The sequence below is a fragment of the Mastacembelus armatus genome, chromosome 16, assembly GCF_900324485.2.
Source record: "Mastacembelus armatus chromosome 16, fMasArm1.2, whole genome shotgun sequence".
Lineage (NCBI taxonomy): Eukaryota > Metazoa > Chordata > Actinopteri > Synbranchiformes > Mastacembelidae > Mastacembelus > Mastacembelus armatus.
This window is the reverse complement of record NC_046648.1, coordinates 16,490,252-16,514,438: the sequence shown is the minus strand read 5'-3', so window position 1 is coordinate 16,514,438 and position 24,187 is coordinate 16,490,252. Positions and strand designations below refer to the sequence as shown.

The 24,187-nt window shown below is 40.0% G+C and overlaps 4 protein-coding genes across 7 annotated transcripts; 3 read left to right on the top strand and 1 right to left on the bottom strand.

Moving 5' to 3' along the window:
• Positions 1 to 1,248: 1,248 nt before the first annotated feature.
• Positions 1,249 to 7,631, bottom strand: leng9 (leukocyte receptor cluster (LRC) member 9). 3 transcript variants are annotated; one of them, XM_026317126.1, is made up of 8 exons: positions 7,256 to 7,631; positions 6,817 to 6,975; positions 5,506 to 5,599; positions 4,983 to 5,116; positions 4,513 to 4,839; positions 4,156 to 4,384; positions 3,420 to 3,543; positions 1,249 to 3,322 (listed from the first exon to the last, which is right to left on the bottom strand). In XM_026317126.1, exons 2-8 carry the CDS (start codon positions 6,965 to 6,967, stop codon positions 2,660 to 2,662), a joined length of 1,722 nt encoding a protein of 573 aa, XP_026172911.1. In that variant the 5' UTR covers positions 6,968 to 6,975; positions 7,256 to 7,631; the 3' UTR covers positions 1,249 to 2,659. The 3 variants fall into 3 exon arrangements, with proteins under 3 accessions (XP_026172911.1, XP_026172910.1, XP_026172912.1); XM_026317125.1 differs by lacking the exon at positions 7,256 to 7,631 and having other exon boundaries at positions 6,817 to 7,249; XM_026317127.1 differs by lacking the exon at positions 7,256 to 7,631 and having other exon boundaries at positions 5,028 to 5,116; positions 6,817 to 7,249.
• A 185-nt stretch (positions 7,632 to 7,816) lies between these two features.
• flcn (folliculin) lies at positions 7,817 to 12,166 on the top strand. The gene is made up of 13 exons (XM_026317124.1): positions 7,817 to 7,905; positions 7,990 to 8,038; positions 8,160 to 8,372; positions 8,541 to 8,687; positions 8,841 to 9,062; positions 9,179 to 9,345; positions 9,436 to 9,527; positions 10,085 to 10,248; positions 10,515 to 10,628; positions 10,896 to 11,019; positions 11,119 to 11,244; positions 11,422 to 11,524; positions 11,631 to 12,166. Exons 3-13 carry the CDS (start codon positions 8,160 to 8,162, stop codon positions 11,836 to 11,838), a joined length of 1,680 nt encoding a protein of 559 aa, XP_026172909.1. The 5' UTR covers positions 7,817 to 7,905; positions 7,990 to 8,038; the 3' UTR covers positions 11,839 to 12,166.
• Positions 12,167 to 13,556: 1,390 nt separating this feature from the next.
• On the top strand, positions 13,557 to 16,373 carry LOC113136824 (uncharacterized). 2 transcript variants are annotated; one of them, XM_026317903.2, is made up of 5 exons: positions 13,557 to 14,108; positions 14,430 to 14,536; positions 14,954 to 15,025; positions 15,239 to 15,385; positions 15,648 to 16,373. In XM_026317903.2, the coding sequence occupies exons 1-5, from the start codon at positions 14,096 to 14,098 to the stop codon at positions 15,996 to 15,998; spliced, it is 690 nt and encodes a 229-aa protein (XP_026173688.1). In that variant the 5' UTR covers positions 13,557 to 14,095; the 3' UTR covers positions 15,999 to 16,373. The 2 variants fall into 2 exon arrangements, with proteins under 2 accessions (XP_026173688.1, XP_026173687.1); XM_026317902.2 differs by having other exon boundaries at positions 13,558 to 14,108; positions 15,645 to 16,373.
• Positions 16,374 to 18,106: 1,733 nt separating this feature from the next.
• On the top strand, positions 18,107 to 24,092 carry grwd1 (glutamate-rich WD repeat containing 1). Its single transcript, XM_026317648.2, has 7 exons — positions 18,107 to 18,359; positions 18,460 to 18,577; positions 21,186 to 21,348; positions 21,442 to 21,652; positions 22,017 to 22,162; positions 22,571 to 22,762; positions 23,355 to 24,092. The coding sequence occupies exons 1-7, from the start codon at positions 18,146 to 18,148 to the stop codon at positions 23,661 to 23,663; spliced, it is 1,353 nt and encodes a 450-aa protein (XP_026173433.1). The 5' UTR covers positions 18,107 to 18,145; the 3' UTR covers positions 23,664 to 24,092.
• Positions 24,093 to 24,187: the final 95 nt, after the last annotated feature.

The following is a 24,187-nucleotide window of genomic DNA, read 5'->3' as shown; positions in this document are numbered from 1 at the left end:
CGAGCAAGAGTTAGTGGGGGGGGGAGAGAGAGAGAGAGAGAGCGAGAGAGGGATTAAGATTGAGGAGACACCCCTAAGGGACTCTTTATCGTTGCATTGTAGCCTTTCGTAGCTTAACGCCCAAGTCACTTGACAACACAGCAGCAACACAATGATGCCCAAAGATAATTAATCTGTTAACAGGGATGAGCGGGGTCTGACCCCTCACTCACTTCATACTGAGATACCAGAGGTACGCATCTAATGCCGACTCCCACCAACATCCCTGCACACTCCCATCAACCTGACCAATCTCTGTCCAGTCTACCAGACCGAACCCTGACCAGATTACTGAGAGGAAGAGTAACCATGCAGAGCTGCCAGTCAACTGTGTCCACTAAATAAAACGGAAAAAACTCACTTTAGCTGCAAAACAGTGACCCCCTGCCTATGACCGCACTGTAAAGCTGCGATGTGTCGAGAAGTGAGGTGAGGTAGAGATGCACATAAAATTAGACTGGGAGAGGTGAATAAACATACATGGAATAATATGGGGAGGGGGGATGTAGGGTGCAGGGAAAGGCAAAATGAAATACTGGGGAGGAAAAAAATGTGGGTTCCCAGAGAGTGATGCTGAGACAAAAGACGAGGGAGGGTGCAAGATGGAGTGAACAATGAATAGAGAGGGGGAAAGCAGCATGCAACGAATTTGTAGGCAAAACCAGTTTCCAGTGAAGGCTGAAGTACAGCATCAACAGTGACAAGGAGGCAGAGGAGAGCATGCAACATGATACTGATGGAGATACTATCTGGATGATTTGACCTAGATGTAATGGTCAAACACAGAAATAAAGTGTAAAACAAGTATGTCTGTGTGGTGTTTGTCTGCCATTGGTGAAAGGGGGGCAAAAGCAAACGAGCAAAGAGGGAGGGGGGCGGCGTTAGTTTTTCTGTGTCACTGAGAGTGGGGGAAGGGAGGCAGGGAGATAATGCGAGCGAGGGAGCAAACGGTAGAGAGCCAGGGAGGAGAATCACTTTACATCGTCTATATGAGAGTGTAAGACTCATATAGACGATGTAAAGTGTATGTGTTTGTGTGTGTACAGTATCTGTGAGGATGAGGGGAAAGAAGACAGAAAATGACATTATGTATGCAAGAGTTGCTTGGGAGCATCTATGCAGACTCTGTGTCAGTATGTTAGACGACAGCTATGCTACCGCATCCAGGCCACCCATCACTGCACTTAGAAAATATCACCACTCACAGGATTTAAAATAACACATTCAATATTTAATGCTCTTGACAATCTAGTGGTCATAATTCATTGTTAACAGCATACAAAGTTGTCGTTCTTGTGAAACACATTCCATACAGTATTCATACAAAACAGACAAAATTGTGAAATTAAGGGCCACAGAAGAATACAACTACTTTGGTTAAAACATGGTTATAAAGAAATATAGTATTAACCCACCCCCACAAACAAATTATTTATCTAATAATGTATACACCTTCATGGCCCATGCATATATGTCCTGTCTATGTAGTAGTAAAACAACAAATAATATTGTCAGGGATACCCAAAGTAGGGTCTATGGGTCAAAGCTGGACCGACTGATCTTGTTTGAGCCATCAGATAGTAAATGATTATTGATTATTGTAAATGATTCTAAAAGATCATTTAGACACTGTTTATAAAAGATTATTTAGACACTGTTTATAACAACAAAGTACATATTTGACTCTGTATGTCCCATGAGTTTACAGACTGACAGCTGATGAAAAGTGAGTACAATAATTAGTAGAAAACTGTGTCTCCTCTTGGGCCTGAAATCTGATTTCACACAACTGTACATCTACATCAGATGACGTCTACATTGACAACCCATGTATAAAGGCATCATACCCTGACTGCTGATTAAACTGGGTCAACTTTGTTCATTGTCAATTAATCTACTATTGCCTTAATTAAATGGCTCAAATGTAAAAACTGACAATAGTTTCACTAATAATTTTGAAATGTGTTAAACAACTGTAGGATTTTCTTTCATTGTAATTCGGTCTGAATTCTATTTTGTAATTTCTATCAACAGTAAAGGTAAAAAATAAGGACACATGAAATTGTGACATGAAAAAGAAGCAAAAGAACTTTTTGCAGGGTTAACTACAATTACTCCTGCAGAACCTTGCTCAAGTCAGTTTTTAGTTTTTGTTTTTAGTTTCCTGTTCAGCCAGGTAAAGCCAGATTTTTGTGAATCATCACTTCACAAACTGGTGTGTGGGCTACATTTATTTCTTATCACAAAACATCAATATGGCAGACAATCTTTGCCTTTATTGGATTAAAACCACTTACTGAGAAAATTATTATTACTATAAGACTTCAAATGTGAAAAAAGTGTGTATTGAGACCATTGTAATTGATTGCATCTTTATACAATTTAGTTAAAATTAGGTTTACCACTGTCCCTAAGCCATGTAATAAGTTTATGCCCTTTAGGCCATCCGATAAAAATGTCTTTTACCTGATTATCTTTAAAAGTGCACCTAGACTTAATAAATTAAAAAAATTAAAACACACACTTTGGCTTATAAGGCCAGAGCAAATCCAGCTCAGAGATATTGCACCAAGTCATATCTGACATATTAACACACCTGTATGTAGTGTGTGCTCTTCCATCATCGAAGAGCTACTGTACACATAGTCTCATAAAAGCCATCTACTTTGGAGCCACCAATGGTACAAAGGTGTAAGGTGTTAACAGGCAGACGGCCAAAATTTAAACCCTTCCCCACCTTCAGGTCTCCCACGCCCTCAAAAATCCTCTCTCCCTCCATGCCCTCTACCTTGGCCAGTGTGAGGTGGTAGCGTGGGTTGTACGAGTGCCTGTGGAGCAAGCCCTCCTTCCGGTAGGCCTCCTGCAGGCCACTGTTGAGCTGCTGAAGGTGGAGTTGAGGCTGGGGGCTCAGAAAGAGCACCCTCCCATTGAAATGTTTCAGCTTCACAGGAAAGCTCACAGCCACCGGGGGGTTACGATCCAAATGGGCAAACCGTCTGAGAATCTCCCCAGCAGCAGCTACCTCAGCTGGGCTACGCAGCACTAAGAGACACAGGGTGACATGAAGGCTGGAGGCGCTCTGCCAGTGAGGAGTAGAGGAGGGTAGAAGGGAGGAGATCTCCTCCTGCAGCTGCTGGAAACAGGACAAGATAGCAGGAGTGTTGGCTCTGAAGGTGATGAAGTGCGTGGGTCGTTTTTTAGGGGGGCGACCACCACGTTTTTCCTCTCTCTGCTCTAGAGGTGCTGATGGATTCTGGCTAACGTTCAGGGCTGCAGGAGAACTCTTAATAGAGGAGGAAAAAACAGAGATTCCCTGTGTTAAACCTGAACTTTAACAGCAAAACAAAAATCTATTTAAAAGTGAGCTGTTCTACACCCACCAAAGCATCTTCGTTGCATTCCCAGCTTTCGTCCCATTCTGCCAAAGTCTCTTCCTCATCTTCTCCTTTTACACTCACTCCCTCCTTCTGCGATGAGGACACTTGGTCTGTTGAAGTCTGTTGTCTAAAAATCAAAGCAGGTGAGTAAAATTAGTCCACTGAGTGAGGAGTAACTCACTTTCCAAGGTTTAGCTTTAACATAAAACCAAGTCACACCAAATTCTAATCCTTTGTCCTCGTGTTAAAAATTAAAATCCTGTTTTCCTGTAATTATAATACTTTTTATGTGTCAACTTGAACTTGGGTTTGGTATAAATAAATGTATGCTTCCAAATGTGATTTGGGGAAACTACTTGACTTCCATTGTATAAAACCACACTTGACCTCTAGCTTAAGGGCCTTTTAACTAGCAGGGGAACACCCTGGGTAAGAGGTGTGAGTTTAGATGTCAGATGGCAATATATTTTCATCCTTTCACATTTCCAAAACAGTGATGGGTGAGGATTCATTTATTGACTCTGCACTGAACACTTCCTGAACATGTGGGTGAAGGTCAACTATCTTCTACATATTATATATGTATATCCATTTTTTAATGATACGCTAAAATGTGAAGGATCTGATTTAAATCCCACGTCAGGCTATATCCCACCCACATCTTTTTCACATTACTAAAGCTAAAGACGCTAACTTCTATTTCTCAGTTAAATCTAAAGGATGAACATGAATGCCAGACCTATTTGCAGCCTCCTCCGCAACACATGCTCTTCGTGATTCCTGTTTTTCCTCAGACGTGTTCTTTCTACACTCTTGAGCTGGTACTGTTGATTCAGGGGTGTGAATGTTCATCTGGTTCTGCTTCTCTTCCCCCAGATGTGTGTTTCCACTCCTTTCCTGCCCACTTACAGCAGGTGGCTGTTCTTCTGTTGTTTCAATGCAGTCTTGGTGTTCTTCTGTGCTTATTGCTTGCAAAACAAATGGTCATATTGAGTCAGACTAAATCCTGAGTGTATTCGCTTGTGCGTATTTTGTATATAAAAGTTTGTGACTGGTTGTCAGAAAGTTAGAGTTGGAATAAAGTGGCTTCTCTTACCCTTTTCTTCCTCCTCCCCTCCAAAGGGGGGAGCCAAAGATTGACCGGTGGAGCCAAACACCCTGTCAGTCCTGCTATGGCGGTCCCAGACGCGATGCCCTCTGTAGGTGAAGTACTGGATCCTGTGTCTGGGCAGAGCCAACTCAGCTGAGTAATCACAGTCACAGGGATTGGTATCCCAGTTGAACTCACAGAAGGGACGTTCCAGCACACCAAGGAAGCGATCCACATAGCCCACCACAAATTCTTTTGCATCCACTGTTGAGTCCCACAGGATCCGAGAAATAACGTCATCTGCTGTGCGCATACGAGGCTTTTTGTTGACCTCTGGGATAGAATAAGGTGTAAAAACGGGATAAAACATAATAATGTTAGGGAAAGGTGAATAGAGACAAAAAAAAAAATTGAATGGTATTCATCTGTTTTTAATCAGATGACATACATAAAATACAAGCTATAAATGGAATGACCTTTTTCCTCCTTGTGTTTTGGTTTGTCTGTTTTGTCTACTTTGCTTTTCTTCTTGTGTTTTTCCATCTTCTCTCCATCCGGTTTGTCATCGTGGTCAGGAGGTACAGCTCCTGAATCATCCAAAGATGGGTCACTGAGAAATGAGATCAGCAGTGGTGGAAAAAGTTGAAATATACATGTGAACATGACAAATGGAAGAAAATAATACATATAAATTCCACTGGGCAGATATAAACCTTTATCTAGGATGGCAGAACATTTTAAAGGGCTAATTATCAATCTCTGTGCAACAATATGAGCAACAACAGACAACATTAGAAATAAAATCAAAATTAACTTTTCATTTGTTTAATTGATTTAATCATTTGGGGAAAAAAGACATATAAAGCCATGTTACAAAATGGATCTCAGCAATGAGGGGTTTATTTTCAGGCAAATGTCGGTAAAATAATAGCAGCTTTCCTACAGTGATTTACAACTTTACAACTGGTGAGTTTGCTAAACAAGGTAAAATAAGCAGACCTGTGAGACAAACGACATCTATGGCCAAAATGACACTTTCCCATAAGGAAAAACTGGCACATACTGCCTCCATCTGCTGCCTGCTCTGCTGACTCTGTAAGTGATAGGTGGACAGAGAGAAAGATAATGACAAATAAAGTAAAAAGGGACACACATGTAATGAAACTGTGTTGAAAGGCGATTAAAAAAAAGGCACTCTCTCAATATGAGATCTGGATTTTAATTTGAATTGCTTAAGAAAAGTTGTGCATCCTACAGAATATGAGCTTATGTCAGTGAGACATGTTAATATGTGCCAGATCACAGATACATGATAAAGACATGAATATATAAAAAATAAACATATTTATCTTGAGCATTTAGCATCACAAATAAATATGTGATTAATGAGCAAAAGAAAACCGGCAGTGGAAAAATGACCTGTATAGGAAAACATTTCCCCTCTAATACACTTCCAAAGAGCAGAAATCATGTAACAGGTGGCAATGACCTGCCTCACATGACTCAAATGGCAGTCAAGTAGTTACGATGTGGTTGCCTGTAAACTCAGACACATACCACACACCCTGCAACTCAATATCCAGACAGGAGAACTGAATGTGACTCACGACCCAAATCCTTTAATTATTAGTTGTAATATCTTCCTTCCAACAGAGATGGTACTGAGTGGCACAATTTGTCGAGATAATTCGACAAAAGCAACAGACTTCTAGAGTTTTTTTTGTTTTTTTTTTTGTTTCCAGACATAAGATCTCAGGAAAAGTGACTGGAAGTAAAAAAAAATATTGTGATTTCTTGGAATGTTTATCTGGATTTGGGCCCAGTGAGATAAAGGGGAGAAGGAGACAGTGAATCTTCTCCTAACAGTTGATTCATAGGTGAAAACCAATACTTACAGCTCTTGACTCATTTCCTAATTGCTGAAACATTGCCAGCAAAGTATTTCGGCATGAAGTGAAAAAGTTGGCTGTCATCATACCAGTATGCTCATTCATTCAGCTGTCCAGTTTTCATGGAAAGGGCTCCAGCCACATTATGTCATAACCAAGAATTTACCAGAACTCTGTGTTCACAAGAACACAGATATGCAATGAAAACTGCTGAAGGTTTATTCTTAGGAAGAATTCAGAGTGAATTTTGTAATACCACTTACCAGCATTTCTACACTGTAGAAAACGATGTCATCATATGCGGAACATTAAATGGATTTCCATGAAATTAAATATTTAACGCTAAATTAACATATAAGCCACGTGAGATCCAAACAGCAGTTATACAGCAGTAAGTGTAAACTTAAACAATATGATTTACCTTCTCTGGTTTTGGGGGCGTCCTTATTACTGGCTGGGACCCCTGCCTGTGGACTGGGTGTGTCAGTCAGAGTGGTGGGTGCTAAGGGGGTCCCATTCTTTCTCAGGTCTTGTCGTGAATCTGAGGGTATTCCTGGTCCGTCTGATGCCATGTTCACACCTGTAACTTGACAGGCGACGTTCCTTCAGAAAGGTGTGCTGTGTCACTGCTGTATGTGTTAATAAGCTACACCTTTAGCGTCTGTTTCTGACAGAATCACAAAGTAAATCCAGACACTCCCAAAACTGGAAAACCGAGCTCTCAATGGCAACTTCACTATTGCGGAAGCGTTTGGTTAGCACTGCTCAATGCTATGATACTTTCTCAATTCAATAACGACATTAAAAACGTTATAAGGATATAGAACAATTACAACATAAACAAAGCTTTTAAAAATCACCTGGAAACGCTTTTTTAAAAACCTTTGACACACTAACCGATCAAACAAATGGTGCTATATTTTGTTGCCCTTTGACCCTAAGCTGTTGCTCAGAGGGAACGATGGGTAATGGAGTTTTAATTTGTGTTTTCGTCGAAAAAACAAATCGCTCTCACTACTAGATATCGAGAATTTGACAGTGATTATATCTCTCAGTTGATAAAAATACAGACATTATCAACAAGGTGCTGAGAAGTGACAAGATTACTACAATTGGTGGATAAGTTACCAACACTAATACACTTGATTCAATGAATTTAATAAAGGCTATAAAGTCTTTGTATCTAGTTTAACTTGATAGGAAACAACTATTGTTGATTATCAAGGCTGCAGCATCTAAGTGTATATATCTATCTAGTCAGCGCTATACCACTGATTATCTATGGAAACTCCAAACACGGAGCATTCTGCTTTTCAGTCAACGTGCTGTGAACGCAGCATAACTGCCATGCGTCTGTGGTGTCCGAGCGCGTGATTCTGCATCACGTGACATGATCTGTTGTTGTTGTTGCTAGCTAGCTTAGCAGCTGCACTGGAAAACGAGAACACAAATGTGAGACACTTATCTTTAGAAAACGGACAAAACTAAAACTTGAGCCAGTGCCATACTAGTGATTAAAATGTGGCGTCTTGTATAACGGGTTTTTTTTTTTTTCTTGGACATTGCGACTAATGAAGGTTCTTTTATGAAATAGCATTGAGCACCAGTCATTTGTTGAACTTGGCTCAGCGTTAACGTTGAAGGTAGGACTATCGGATCTTATCGGTTATAATGGTCATATCTTTATCAGAACAAAATACTACGTTATAAACTGATTCCTAATACTAACGTATTAAACACCCGAGAACCTCTTCTTCCTGCTAGATGAATGCTCTGGTCGCTCTCTGTCACTTCTGTGAGCTCCATGGACCCCGGACACTGTTCTGCACAGAAGCACTACACCCTCCATCTCCGTCTCCTTCATCCCAGGCGGGTATGACAGTACCTGGGGACAGGGACCGAGACGGTGACCGGGAAGGTGAAGGGCTGACCATGAGGGCCAACAGCTCAGCCACACAGAGAGGAGAAATGTGTGAAGTGAGTGAACGGGGACTGACCCAGGATGGAATATCAAGTGACCTAACCTCATCAGATACTTACCTCAGTGTAACCTGAACCACCCATATGTCTAAATGGCTCCTAAATGGTATGTAGGTGAACCAAAGTCCTGTCAGCTATATCAAAGTTCTTCTCTTTGCCTCACAGGGATGCCGATCTCTACCTGCATCTCACCCAGGCTTTGTGAGCATTGACGATGAAACAGGCATACGCTTCCTGAGCCACCAGCATCCCAGACAGCCACAGCTTTTCAGTGTGGTCCGCCAGGCCTGTGTACGCAGTCTCAGTTGTGAGGTAAACAGTTCTGTGTGTGTGTGTGTGTGTGTGTGTGTGTGTGTGTGTGTGTGTGTGTTAGTCGTATTACTCATGGCTAATTAAACACTCCTTTTCTTATTCCTCTGACTCTTTGTTTGCTTCCTCCTTCCTTCCCTCTTTCTGTTTTGTCAGGTGTGTCCTGGCCGTGAAGGACCAATTTTCTTTGGAGATGAACAGCATGGTTTTGTATTCTCTCACACCTTCTTTATCAAAGACAGCCTGGCCAGAGGCTTTCAGCGCTGGTACAGTATTGTCATGGTAGCCATGGACAGGATCTACCTTATCAACTCCTGGCCTTTCCTTCTACGCCACCTTAGACTCACTATACAGAGCCTACAAAGCACAGCCCTCAAGGTGGGGCGCACACATGAACACTGCATGCCTTTATTAAGTTTACTCAAATATAAATATGACTTATTCTACTGGTATGCATCTTGTACCTAAAGTGTTATTATTGTCGTCTCTATCAGGTGTTTGACGGTGAACAAGGAGTTTGCCCCCAGCGAGCAGTGAGGATGAACAGTGTGTTTTCACCTGCAGTTTTCCCACACCAAAGGAGTGGCAACGCAGCCCGGTCACTAACTTCTCTTACTCAGCATCCCAACCTTTGGGCCAGCTTGCACTCTTCCTTCAGCTGGTGAGGAAGAGTTTCACTTTGATATACAGCACATGCTGTTGTTTTTTCTGTCTGATTTATATGGCCATGTGTTTTTTTTATCATTTCCAGGCTGCTAAAGGCCTGTGGTAGTCGTCTGACGGAGAAGCTGCTCGAGGGGGCTCCCACTGAGGACACACTGGTGCTAATAGAGAGACAGACAGGTAAACACATTGTTCTTAATTATACAGGATGATGTTTTTTTTTTTATTATTGTGTAATATTTATTCATGTAACATCTTGTCAGCCATGTAACCGGCGAAAAGCTGCAGTCAGTAAAGTTATATACAAATGATTGGACAAAAAAGAAAAACATAATTTACTCTCAATATAATATACTCATAATTTACTTTATTTCATTATGTCTTGCCTTCTGGCTCTGAGTGATGGAGGGTGATTTCAGTTCTTTTGTTTTGTCATCAGTCTGAAAAGTCTGATTCACTGGGATTCTCTGGCCTGAGTGAAGAGACAGAAAAACAGTGATTCACTAGAGATAGTCTAGAGAGACTCACTTAAAAAACATATTCAAATACACTGCCTTCCCAGAATTTTAGTCAACATTTAAGAATTGATTAAAAGTTTCCTAGTGCAGCATTACTAAAGAGATCCCACCATTGCTAATAATTATTCATGGAATTCCCCACATTTAAAACACTCCTTGGTTTGAAAACATTAGGCCATTGTCTCCTTCTGTTTTAATGTCGTTCGGTGTTTTGAATAGAGCAAGAGGAGGAAATGAGCTGCTGGGAAGGAGCAGATGGAGGTGGTTCACAGTCACCACGGTATCAACCAGAGAGTGAGCTGGGCCATGACTTCCTATGTGAAGATATGAAATCAAATGAATTACCTGGTCCAAAGTTTACGTCACTGAGACACTTGAGACAGGTAACTTCAGGTGCTTTTTGAGCTTGGCTTTTTGCTGTGCGTAATTACATAAAATTAACTTATCAGAACACTGAAGAAAGAACAAAAATAAAGCATATAAGGATCAGGGTTTCCTTAACATTGGCTCAACATAGACTTTTTGTTTTTGCAAGAATTCAGAGTTTTGTGGTATTAATCTGATAACTTTTAGTTAATTATGATTCTGTAAGGCAATACACATTGTGTTTGTGAGCATTTTTTATAATACAGTCTGATTCGTTCTGCAGGTCCTCGGAGGTGCTGAATTTCGTCAGCTAGCATGGCATGTGCTCATGGGAAATCAGGTCATATGGAGAGGTGCAGACCCCGGGCTTATACAGTCCGCATTCACAGTTCTTAAGGTACTCTACAACACTGTTGTGTCTCTTTCTATGCCATTAGGAGAGATGGTGTCATTATGATGCTGATGAAAATGAATTTGGACAAGCAATAACACCTGGAATTCAGCCATCATTAACATCATTCACACCTGTGCTTTTCCTGCTGTGTCTTAATGTTTTCATTAAGACCTATTAGCAAAATTCGTTGAGTGGTCGAGCAAAGTCATTAACATGCTTACTTAGCCAATCATGTTTATAATCTGAATCTTTGTCCTTTTCTTCCATCAGTCTCTGCTTCCAGTAGGCTGCGTGCGATCTGTGCCATACAGTGCTCAGTATGAGGAGGCCTACAAATGCAACTTCCTGGGTCTCAGCCCCGATGTGCCTATTCCAACCCATGTCAGCTCCTCAGGTACAAGGTTCAGTTCATGCTGTGATAGATTACAGTGTGAAGCCAGAATCATGCAGTTCATGTTGTGCTGATTTTACTGTCCCTCTGTTTGTCCTGTAGAGTTTTCAGTACTGGTCGATATCAGCACAGAGAGGTGCTGTCAGATCTCCACTGTAGGTGATGACGATATCTGTTCAATTTACCAGTTCAGCATCAGCAGTGCCAACACACAGCCCACAGACAGGGGTGAGCATATATAGCTGTTGTTCTAAGTAGTCACTGTTTGCAAACAACTTTCAAAAAGGTTGAACTGTAGAATAATTGTCATATAAACAAGTTTGTTTTTTGTTCTTTTTTTAAATTTTATTTTGTTTTGTTTTTTTTGACTGACTGACTTTGATTGACTTGGTCCTTTTTTTACAGGTCCCACATTATTGAACAAACTTGAGGTGGCTCTGTCTAATGAGAACTTGTCTGTGGACGTTGTATCTCACTGCCTGTTGTGTTTGAAGGAAGAGTGGATGAAGTGAGTCTGATTTTTCTCATTCATACTGAAGACTGCAGAGGTTTAAATTCAGATTTTACCATTTTGCATATGAAAGCCTTCTCACAGCCCATCCTTGCTCTTTCAGTAAAGTCAAAGTGCTATTCAAGTTCTCCAACGTGGATGGACGAGGAGGGGAGGACACCCAGAAGGTTCTGGCCCTCCTTGGCGCCACAGGGCCTGGTGAAGAAGACAATGTTAGGTTACTCAAGTTCTGGAGGAGTGGACTCAGCAAAACCTACAAGAGTCATTTAATGACAGCTGTCCGCGGAGGGGAGAGGAGTCTGAGTCAGTAACAAATAGGAAAGGAAGAGGAGGTAAAGGGATGAAAAGAGAGGGGCGTACTGAAAAGGAAAGTGAAAGTAAGGGTCCATTGTGTTAAGTGGGACTTTTAGTGCAATAAAAGAAGATTGATTGGGCGACAGGATTGCCTTGGCTCATCTGTTATTATCTTTTTCACTAATGAGAGATCTGTTTTGTAGTAATTAACACATTCAGTCAGTTTCAATAATTTTGGGATTTACTGTAGGAGAGATTTTCCTCATACGTTTAACTTATTACAAAAAGTCTTGGCACTTTATTTACTCTTACTGATTGTTTAAAATAAAATAAAATTAATGTGAATGGTCAGTGTGACGTACTTTTTTTTAAATTCCAAAATTGGCTCCATCTTGTGGCAAACAGGAGAATAAAGAGGGAGTGAAAATGGAAGAGTGGAGGAGAGGAGCATTTCACCACCAGCTCCTACTCGGTTTTTTGAGTGGCTTTCAGCCAACAAGTCTCAAGTGCTATTCTTTTTGTTTTAAATGTACAGATTGGCTGCATAACAAGACCTTGGTCTGGTATGGCCGATCACATCAGCAGGATTGGCTTCTTAATGCCAGCCACACACAGATCCACTAAAGAGCTGTGCTTTTTATCAGGCCACAGTTATTTCAACCTGTTGATTTGCTGAAGTTTGCACACTTAAATAAATAAAACACAACATATGACTTTGTTTAACTTGAAGGTCAGATTTCTTTGCTTTTTATAGACTTATTCCTATGTAGTGATTGCTAAAACAAATCAAACCAACATTGTTGATGGAGTTGTGTTTAATAGAGTTTATGTTTTTATGTTTTTCTTCAAACTTAAATCTGGATTTCATTTTACAAAATTGACTGTTGGAAGCACAAACATAACTTGCTGCGGCTTCATAAATTAGTTACATATTTACTTCCCCAACATGCAGGCGATGCATGAAACAGAGACACAGCTAAATGACTGCATATTTAAACTAGTCATTAAAACACATAATACATGTGAGGGGTTTTGACTTGATGATTCCTTAGGTTTTGTTAATGCATTGTTTGCTGCTCTCCAGTTTCGTTCCATCAGAGATGGCACTCTAGGAGAGTGTCTTGCTTCCATTGGCTTGCGTTCAAAAGAGGACACAGGAAAACATTTTCTTTTTCAGCAAGAACAAAACAACTATGTACATCCTTCCTTTTGCTAGTGATTACCTCCTCTCTAAACACCAAAATAACATGATGCCTCACATGACCCAAGAGGGCAGAGCAACACGTTAGACAGGACAGCTATGACACCATCCACTGCTGTGGTGCTCATTTTAACAGTAATGAGTGAGGAAAGCTGTTACACATGGAATGACTTGTAACTTCTGACAAAGCAGTGTTGCAGCCCTGTTTGGCAGTTTTTAAGGAAAGTGATTTGTGATTTACTTTTAAAAAACTATTCATGTGATGATTAAACAGGATGACATTGCACATAGACTCTGGAGGAATAAATACCAAGAGATCCACAGCAGAGAGGTGTGGGGGAGAGTCTAAATGAAAACCAGACGCTCCAACTGCATGACTAAGCCTCCAAGGGGCTGGTTTGAAGGGGGGAGGATGGGGGTAAGAGGGTGGGTGTCAGGGAATGTGGGGATCAGGGGGAGGGGGCCGGGTCAGTCAATAGTGAGGTAAAACGTGTGGCTGTGGGAGGGGCTCAGACTTAAAGGGAGCAGACAAGCCATCCAGTATAGCACTTTCACTTTGAGTGGAGCCTGTGTCTGAGTAAGGATACACAGCCTGGCCAGAGGGGGAGAGAGAAGAAGAGGCCAGTGTCTGTCCCGCTTTATCCATTAACCAGTTACGAGGACAAGGGTGAGTGACTCAAATTAGGCTGTTCAAGAAAATTCTAGGTCAGCAGTGAAAGGAAGAAAGAGAAGGGAAAGAGAAATAGTCCCAAAAAAGAAAAAAAAAAAAGGCTTTCCTAGGAAGAGTCTGTAGCCAGTCAGGCTTAAGTGGGAAAATCCAAAGTGAGAGAGCAGAATGGCGTGAGAGAATAAATAAGGCAATTTTTGGAAAGTACCAAAGGAACACCAAAGGAAGGATGTCAACAAGAAGACTAAATATCAAGCTGTGAAGGAGACGGCACCGTACTTTGTGTCATAGACCTGAAGAAACCACAGAGGGGAAACTTTGCTGCTCACAGACTGACATAGAAAGGCGTCTGCAGAGTGATTGTCAACAAGAGAAATGGAGAAGTGTCCATTCCATCCATAAAAGGATGTCACTGCCAGGTGAGACATAACTGCATGCTAATGCTTTTATGATGCAAATTTTTATTTCTTGTATGCATACCTAATGGAGTATTAGAACTGGTTATTATATTCTCAAGTTACATTAGTGAGTTAAGACTCAATTGTTGAGCCACCGTGATGTTACAATGACATTTCCGCAGTTCCAGGGTTCAAGTTGTTGTCTGCAAAAATATGTAATTGTCAGGAAATGATGTAATCGTAGTAGGTAAGCAGTTTGTACAAGCTTAAAAACCACAGAAAGTTTCCAGCAATTATCTGAATGCGTTCTCTTTCTTTCTTTTTTACTCATGTCTCAAACAGTTTTGCTGTTGCTATCACTCTTGACTGTCCTTTGTGGTGGATGTGACTTTGACTTGGAAGGTGTGAAAAACATTAAAGCAACTATTGACTCTAATCCAACTGGATTTGTAAGTTAAACCTTTTGATTTGTGCATGAGTATACATAGTCCTTAGGTGTTTTCTACAGACTGAGTTTTCACCATCTTTTAAGAAAATCAGCTGAAATTACAGTTTAATGAGTTGGTCTAACAAGGTGGTCAAAGGTGAAATTCTTAATCAAAAGAATGAGTCCAAAGAAGCAATTCTACCCTGTCATCAGATAACATGCAAAGCTGTCAGGAAAACTGTTATTGGTATGTAGCTCTACAAAGAGGCTCAGACATTTTCTATTTATACCTCTGCGGTTATTTTAGTTGTTTACATAAATTATCAATCTTGGACAGTAACTCCTGAAGATCAGTATAAAAATATATTATAAAAATGATCTTTCTAGTAATACTAATCTTTGGGATTCATCTCTTCTTTGTCCTTTTTTCTCCTTCCAGCGGACGGTATTTCCTAAAGATTACTATGTTCTGCATCGCTACACAAAAAACATGTTCTGTGACACTGATCCGGTGAGTTGCCTATCAGATAAAAAGAGAAAATAAGGTTTGATGTGCAATACATAGGTGATATATCTTGATTAATATAACAGGATAACCTTTAGTTTTTACCTAACCTTCAGCTATGGCATGCCCTTTAAACTGATGTGGCTTTTGTGGTGATTTGTCACATATGTTTTGCCGTGAAACCTAATGTCACGGTTGTTGTTCTGCCTTTCCCTGCAGTGCTGTGTGTTTCCTGCTGCAGTAGTCCTCCTGGACTCCTGGCATGTGCTTCTCAGAAACCTTTGGGATGAGCACCTAAATCACTCTCTAATCCTGGAAATAAAGCAGACACTGGATAAAATTATTAGAAAGAACAAAAACACAGAGGTAGGGTTTTTCTCTTTCAAGTATATCTTTCCATATTATATATCCTCTTAGATTTAATTTTAACATGAATATTTTAAATGCAAGAACAAACTGGTTATTTGTATGATTGCTTACTGCAGCATTAATATCCGTGTTTATCAAAAAGTACAATCATCAGAGTATCAGAGTTGTGCTCCTGAAGTTTCTGTGAATGTGGCTTTGAGTCGCTTTTTTATTTTCTATGGCAAATCTGTATTTATTCTTTGTTTCTTTGTTATAGAAGTTTCAGGAGGAGACAGACTTGGCCCAGTTCTCCATGTTATCTTCCTCTCCAGAAGAACTCCTCAAGCTCACATCAGAACTTTTCGCCCGATGGATCGAGGTCGGATGCTTACCTTCAATTGAGACTTGCACCCTGTCCACTTTGGCCCCCTCTGTTGAAAGGAAGAACTATGGTCCACAGAGGGCCAGACTCTTGACCACCCGGGCTATCAGCAGCATGGAGGAAGAAGAGCATGACATGATGATCAATATTTCGCAGACATTGTACAGTTGTGGTCCTCAATCCCTTTCATATGCCGCTCCTGCCTGGAGCTTCTTACTATTTGGGCTCTACTGGTGGTTGATTCCATAGCTACAAAAAAGGATCTTTTGGATGATGATGCACACAAAATGCAAGATATTTTACTGGCACTGAATTATTGTTTCTTATATTTGTGTCTGTGTGTAAGGTAGTGAGCTTGTTAAAATGAAGTAACATGCACAGGTTAAGTTTAATGTCCAAAGTTAGTGAAGTAGCTAATTCAATGTCAGAAAAAGTGCTCCCAACCAATTAATTTTACACATATGTAATGCATAGCCATCCTCTGCAGAAAGCCACAAACTCCAGCTAGCTATGCTCATCATCATTGTTTACAATTAATATCTTGTAAATGTAAGATATTACAGTCTATGGGTGTTTACATTTGTATATAAATGTAAATTAAAGACATTTAGATATATACATATATACAGTTTTTGACTTAACTTACCAAGATATACAATCCCAAAGGATGTAAGCTGCAGTATATTTATTATGAAGTTTCCTCTTTCTCATGTCTCATGAAAAGCACCTAAGTACATCTGCTCAAATATGTACTTTTTACTTTTACTCCACTACGGTTCGGAGAGAAATGTTGTTTGTTTTACTCTGTTTTTCTGACAGTTATGATTTCTGGTTACTTTACAAATTAAGATTTAAAATTGTAAACCTAAATTTAATCTAAAGTTCTGAATACAATCTAATGTAAATCTAAAACATAATGACTATATAACATAGTTTAGAAAATATGATGCATTGTGTGAAATTAAACAATTCAAATGTTTATTACAGGAAGTTGCTAAAATCAGCCATAGCAGTAATAAGTAAATAATATTGGATTAACAAAGCTAATAATTAATTATAATGTAAGAATTTTAGAAGGGATTCCGCTGCTTTAAGTATTTTAGGTATATTAAATTAGTAATACTTGCAATGTTTTTACTTCAGTATATTTTTAAATGCAAGATTTTTAATTGTACGTGCTGTTTTACTTTAAGTAAAATGTCAGTATTTTCTTCACTACTGTTTATCAGTAAAAGCACTTGCTATTTACATTTTTGTGCATGCTGCTAAAAGACAGGATATTTTGTTTATGATCTAACATTCCAGCAGTTGGAGTCCACATTCATGTGAGCCCAACTATAACTGGCCGCCCGCTGGAGAAATTCTTTACAACTGTTTTGTAACTGCGATAAAAACCAAAAGACAGGTTGCAGATGACAGAAGAATGCGCTCCATATGGCAACCGAGTCTCTTCTGTTCAGATCTCTGTCAGCCTCTACATGAGAAATAAATGTGCACTACTTGGTGCTTGCACTTGCCCCTGCTTGTACACACCTACACATATGCTCCATTGTCCTTACAGAGCCCATCTTGTGATTTCGTAATCCTTAAAATACACAGATATGTCGAACTGGGCGTAATGGGAACAGACATTTGGCTTGCACCTCTAGTTTTCCCTTTTTTCCACAGAATATTTGTCATCACTTAGAAGAATGGGATAAACGTAGGCCTTACTCAGCCTGAATGAAAACTTTAAGTCAGAAAACAAAAGTTTAGACAAATTAGAAAAACAAAACTCATCCAGGGTCAAATGCTATTCTTCTGGACTGTGCATGGCACTTCCCTAATCCCTATTTCCTAGTACCTGCTAATGGAAAATATCCAAATCATTGCTGTAAGGCTGTTGCCAAATCACTTTCCGATCAGTGGTACAGGAGCTACTGACCCCAGCGCTGGTACCAGGCTGTGCATGTGTAAATGCAGTAATCCCACAACTCACTCGTGGGACATCCTGTCCTGAGTCACTACATAAATAACCCCTCAAAATGTACAAACAATTCACCTAATTTCTGAAACAAGAAATGTTATTCACTAGGTGGAAGGGGAGACCACCCTGAACATCCAATGATCCAGTGTCGCTTAATACCAGACCAAATTAAAATCACTGTTTGGGTACAGAAGCTTTCTGAGACACATATTTGCAAGTCTGATCCTTCCTGGCAGCAGGGAACCAAGCGCCAAAGGGGCCAGCTGATTTCCCGTAAACGTGGGGAGTGACAGGGAAAGAGGGGGGAGAGAGGGAGCAGGGGAGGAGTGACAGGGAGAAAGAGAGGGCGCATGGGAGGAGTGACAGTCCTGGGTGTTTAAACCACGTGGCCGCGCTGCATACCGGAAGTAAGCAAACTGCCCCTGCCAAGATGTCTGCTCCCGAGGAAGACACGTTCGCAGAGGAAGGAGGCGAAATGGAGGAGATGGAGGACTCTGGCAGCGATGAGGATGACGGGGAAGAGATGGAGGGGGAAGGCGAAGAGGAGAAGAAAGTGTACGTCCCAGGGATCGAACCGCTAAAGCCCGGGGAGGAATTGGAAATGGACCAGTCCGCGTACCGCATGTACCACGAGTGCCAAACAGGCAAGTTGTCCCCAACAGCACCACTGAAGTTAGTCAGGCTGATATCGGTGCAGGACCTGAAGGGTGAATGACATGTTGTTTTTGTGCTGTTAATGATCAGGTGCTCCATGTCTGAGCTTCGACATCCTGAGAGACGGGGATGGAGAAGGCAGGGAGCAGTTCCCTCTGTCCATGCTGCTCTGCGCGGGCACACAGGCGGACACAGCTCTGAGCAACAGGTCTGTGCACACCTCCAGACAGCCAGCAAAGTAACTAAGTACATTTACTCAGTTACTGTACTCAAGTACAGTTTCGAATACCTCTAATTTACGTTTCCAAAATAAAGTACTTTCAGTGCATTACATTTCTTAACCTAATTTACTTTTAGTTACGTTTTGTAATACATAAAACAAAATACAGTATAATCATTATTAACTATTAATAACTATGTATACCCAGTGGGAAATGCACAAAATACCCAACAGTGTGTAAATAACTCAAATTATAACATCACTTTGTTATCACCAGCTGCAACATTAAAGTGAACACATCAATAAATATCATCCAATAATATAAAATACATTATTGTGAGGTGTACCACAGAGTACTTTTGGTACTTCTACTATATTATATTTGGCTTCTAATACTTTTGTTCTTTAAATGCAGACTTTTACTAGTAACAGAGTATGATTATACTGTGGTGTTTATACTTTTATATAAGTAAATAATCTCAGTACTTCTTCCACTGCTGCTTCTAAGTAATATAAACTTCAACATGTGGTCAAAATTACCGTTATTATGCGACATTAATAAAATATAGACAAAATTAGCAATCCTTTTAAGATTATAGTTACAGTTTTAGTTTACTTTTGTGTAGCTCGAAATGTTCAGTTCAAACTTTAGTTTATTCAAACTTTAGTCTAAGCTTTTTACCACAGTCTATGGTAATTTATTGTTTGTAGCTGTGTCCAGCTTCTTCATTTTACTTTGTGCTTTGCATTGTGGGAGAATATTGTACATTAATCCACATTTGTTTGGTTTCAAAACACATATCATTAAATGCCAAGCCAGATCTTTCAGAAAAAATTCCCAAACATAATGATAACTTGCCATAGAGTGTTACTTTGCATTTTACGACCTTAAGCTGTAAACTCATAATTACAGCTTAATAATTACAGCTATACAAGTAACCCTTGTATAATATTAATGCATCACAACAGCAGTCAGTTACTGCTGATTACCTGGAGCAGGTGTGTTCAGCCAATCAGAAACTGGAAGGGCAGGGATAGTTAGAAAACCAGCAGGCCTGTGGCTCTCGAGGACTGGGGATTGTTGACCCCTGGTCTATACTATACTTAGGAGAATGCTGCTAGCCTAATCTGTTAAGGGACCGCCTAAGACATAACTGCATCACCCAGGGTTTGAGTGCTTCCCGGGGACTTTTGATTTTGTCGGAACCCTCCTCTCCCTTTTGACACTTCCCATCTATACAATATAAAATAAAGAGTTACTGTGTATTTTGGGACCTGGAGCACTGCCATGGACTCTGGTGACTACATTTCTTTACCTCAGTACAGGTCTGATTATTTGACACCTGTGTGGATATGCATGTCCTTTGGCAGTTTAGCAAGTAGCAATACCATAACACTACTACTACTACTTACACTACTGCATTACAAGTAGCAGTTGTGCACTTAAAATTGTGAACGTGCCTCTTGAATTTAAAGCACTTTACTCTCACACATCTATACTCAAAAACCCATGGCAAATAGAAATTAGAAAATTTGATGATTTGAAAAGATTTCTCTCGTACAAAAAAAGTATTCAGTCTCTTAATTCAGTACTCTGTGTGTTTTGGGGCAAGTCTCTACAGGCTTTGCATACCTGTATTTGGGCAATTTGTCACATTGTTCTCAGCAGATACTGTCAGTTTCAGTTTGAAAGTGAAGCATCTGTGAACTCTGTCTTCAGGCCTCTATACAGATGTTCTGTGGGGTTTGAGTCTCAGCAGAGCCCCTCAAGCACAGTAAAAGTTTGCATCAGGATAACTGTTATGCTAAAATGAGCCCCAGTCTCAGGTTGTGTGTGCTCTAAGGCGGGTTTTCATCATTGATCTGTTTGTGTTTGACTACATTCATCCTTCCCTCAATTTTGACAAGCACGTTGCTGCCACCATAAATACTTCACCATAGGGGTGGCACTGGCAGGTGCTGAGTAGTGCTTGGCATTCTGAATACATAATACTTGGAGTGTTTTTGTCTCATCAGGCCACAGACTCTTGGTCACCTTCATGCAGAGTGTGGGCTTTTAAAAGACACAGCCAATAAGTTCAATTTGATGTATACTTTCAGTTAGTTATTATTAATTGGAAATATTTACAATTACAATGGGATTCTTAGTTACAGTTAAGGGTCAATATAACTTTAACCTATTTTACATATATATTGTATGTATATATATATATATATATATATATATATATATATATATATATATATATGATTAGTATATGTATAGGAGAAGTATATAAATTAAACAACAAATTATTTTGGAGGTGTAAGCATCAAGACACAATTTGTGTGTGAGTGAGTGTGAGTGTGTTTCACTTTTGTTTTGACATCATCTGCCATGGAAAGACCTGGGGTTTTTCTTTCACTGGAAATGTAAAGGATCAGTTAAAGGTTCACAGAAACATAAAAAAAATGTTATTTACATATAATACATATTAAAGCCTTATCTCTGTCTTATATGTCTGTTTAGCACTCTGAAATAAAAAAAAAAATTACAAGCTAAAAATAATTGTGATACCAGTGTTGGGTAATCATGCATCGCTTTACTTTCTTGCAGACTTCTTGTCATGCGCATGCACAACCTTCATGGAACAGAGAAAGAAAAAGATGAGGAAGAAAGCAGTGATGAAGAAAGTGATGAAGATGAGGAGGAGGAAGATAAGAAGCCGCAGATGGAATTGGCCATGACGCCTCACTATGGAGTGATTAACAGAGTCCGAGTATGATGACATTTATATAAATCAAACATTAACACTTCAGTAGCAGATTTAATTTTCCCATGTTTTCCAATAACTGACTTTGTTCATTTCCAGGTGACTCAACAAGGAGAGCAGTCATTGGCTGCTGTTTGGTCAGAAAAGGGACAGGTAGAAATATTTGACCTCCGACCTCAGCTTGAGGCCATCCACAGTTCTGCTGCTATGGCAGCTTTCATGAATCAACAGAAGGAGGCCACATCTGTCTTTAGTTTCTCAGGACACATGACTGAAGGCTTTGCAATTGATTGGTCACCTACAGTTCCTGGTAAGTTACATTTTCAAACACAAACACTATTCACATACTTTTTGCCTTTGTTGTCACTTAGCAGATAGATAGCCCTGGGTGATGTAAGGTTATCTTAACTATCTCCTTTTGTTGCCACAACTTTGGAGATTTCTATCTACCAAACTGAAGTTTTTAAAATATTTTGAGGTGCAAACGTCAATAAGATAACATTCACGACACACCGACCTAATTAAAAAAAAAACTGAAACACATTGACAGGGATGCTTCTGAGATTGATTCTCATCTGAATAGCAGAGGGCTCAATCTGGTGAGAAATGCTGAATAGCAAAGATGCGTGTGTCATAACCGAAGGGTTTATTGTCGTATTGTCTAATTTTAACAGGTCGTCTCGTCAGTGGAGACTGCAAAAAGAACATCCATGTTTGGGAGCCACGGGAGGGAGGGACCTCATGGCAAATTGACCAACGACCTTTCAGCTCCCATAGCAAATCTGTGGAGGATCTTCAGTGGTCACCTACTGAAGCTACAGTATGTTTGTAAAATAATAGTGACATAATGAGTCACCCTTAATTAGCTGGTAATCAGCAGTCAGCACTGTTGCCTCAGTGCAACATCTACGTTGGTTCAAACCAGGCACTTGTGTGGAAGAACAGGGTGGGGTGAACTATGTTTACTGTAAAAACACCACCTGTTGCTATGTGCTACCACATACTTAAAGTATGTTACTTATGTGGTGGTGTTGCTGAAAAGTCACCAAACTAGTTTTTGGTATCTGGTATCTTATAGTCTGACAGCAGTTAATAACCAAGACTGAAAAAAAGGTATTTTGCCACAAATATATCCCTGTTTGGAAAGGCCATTTAACACCTGTTTGTTTGTTAAATATTTAATCCCAGGTTCAAATCTCAGACACTGTACTCTTCTCTCTTGCCCCAGGTTTTTGCATCCTGTTCAGTGGATCAGTCTATTCGTATCTGGGACATCCGTGCACCACCGAATTCAATGCTCTCAGCCAATGAAGCTCACTCGTCAGACATCAACGTGATCAGCTGGAACAGGACTGAGCCATTCTTGCTGTCGGGAGGGGATGATGGGCTTTTGAAAGTATGGGACCTGAGACAGTTTAAGGTACAAAAAAATCATCAGCAACTTAGTCAAATGTTTGAACACATCTACTTCCTGAATTGAAAGCCATGTATCCAGATACATGAAAAGATATTTCATCTGACAGTTATACAGCTATGAGTTATTACTTATTTGACAGACTGATGATCTGTAAGCCATTATTTGTTTACTGTGTCATTACAGTACATTAACATAAAGGCTACATGGAAAACAATGTGCAGAATGTTTGTACTATTACACCATCGGATAATCTCATACCTTCGCAGTTTGGCAGCCCCACCAAACTGACGACACCTTTTTCATCTTTTGTCTATGACACAATCGTTTCTAGTTATTAAAGTTGTTACATCACTTCTAATACATGAATCCTTATTGTATGTCCAGTTATGACTTTAAAAAACACTCTTAGAGCAGGGGATTTTAGAGCAGCAATGTCTTACTGCAGAAAAAACACAGATTATAATGTGAAGCAGTGTTATAATATATAAGATTATATTATAAACTGGTGTTTTACAGTGGATATCTTTGGTGGCCTGATGTCATATGTGATAACAGCTGTCACACCTCACCGTTCTTGTTTAACCTGTACCTGCAGACTGGGCGGCCTGTGGCCAACTTCAAGCAGCACAGCGGTCCGGTCACATCTGTGGAGTGGAACCCCGCAGACTCGAGTGTTTTCGCTGCCTCTGGAGCGGACGACGTCATCAGCCAGTGGGATCTGTCTGTGGAGTCAAGTGACGTGGGTGCCAAGGTGGAGGGAGTGAAAGACTTACCCCCTCAACTACTGTTCCTGCACCAGGGGCAGTCAGAAATTAAGGAGATTCACTGGCATCCACAGATTCCCGGTGTGATGATTTCCACAGCTCTGTCAGGATTCAACGTGTTCAGGACAATATCTGTGTAGTGTCCATGCATGTGTGTGTGTGTGTTAAAGACAGAAACAGATCATTTTGGATTTACACATTTCATGTGTAATGAGCAGTAAACTCATGTTTCATTAAGGAGTTTATAATAATGTACATAACTTAGCTGTGTAGGCAATAACTCATTTTGGCATTTTTGGCCAATGTAGGCACCATATAGTGTTAAAGTCTTTCCTGTTTTCAGTCTGTATCTTTTACAGACGTGTTAACTAGGCATTCCCTGTTGAAGTATTTAAAATAAAACATAAAACATAGAAGGCAGTCTATTTGCAGTCTATTTAAATTAAGGGCCAAAACTACAAGATTTCAAGAAATGACTAATAATACATGTCTGCTACTTTCTACATACACTTCGTTGTGAAATTGTTAGCTTTCATGCCAGACTATAAGTTAATAAAATACTGTATAGTTAATACTGAGTGATTTCAGCCACAGCCAGGTTTTTGAGATCTTTGGTTTCACACTATGTAGTGAGTACTTGTCCTATTTGTTCTGGTTTTGCCCT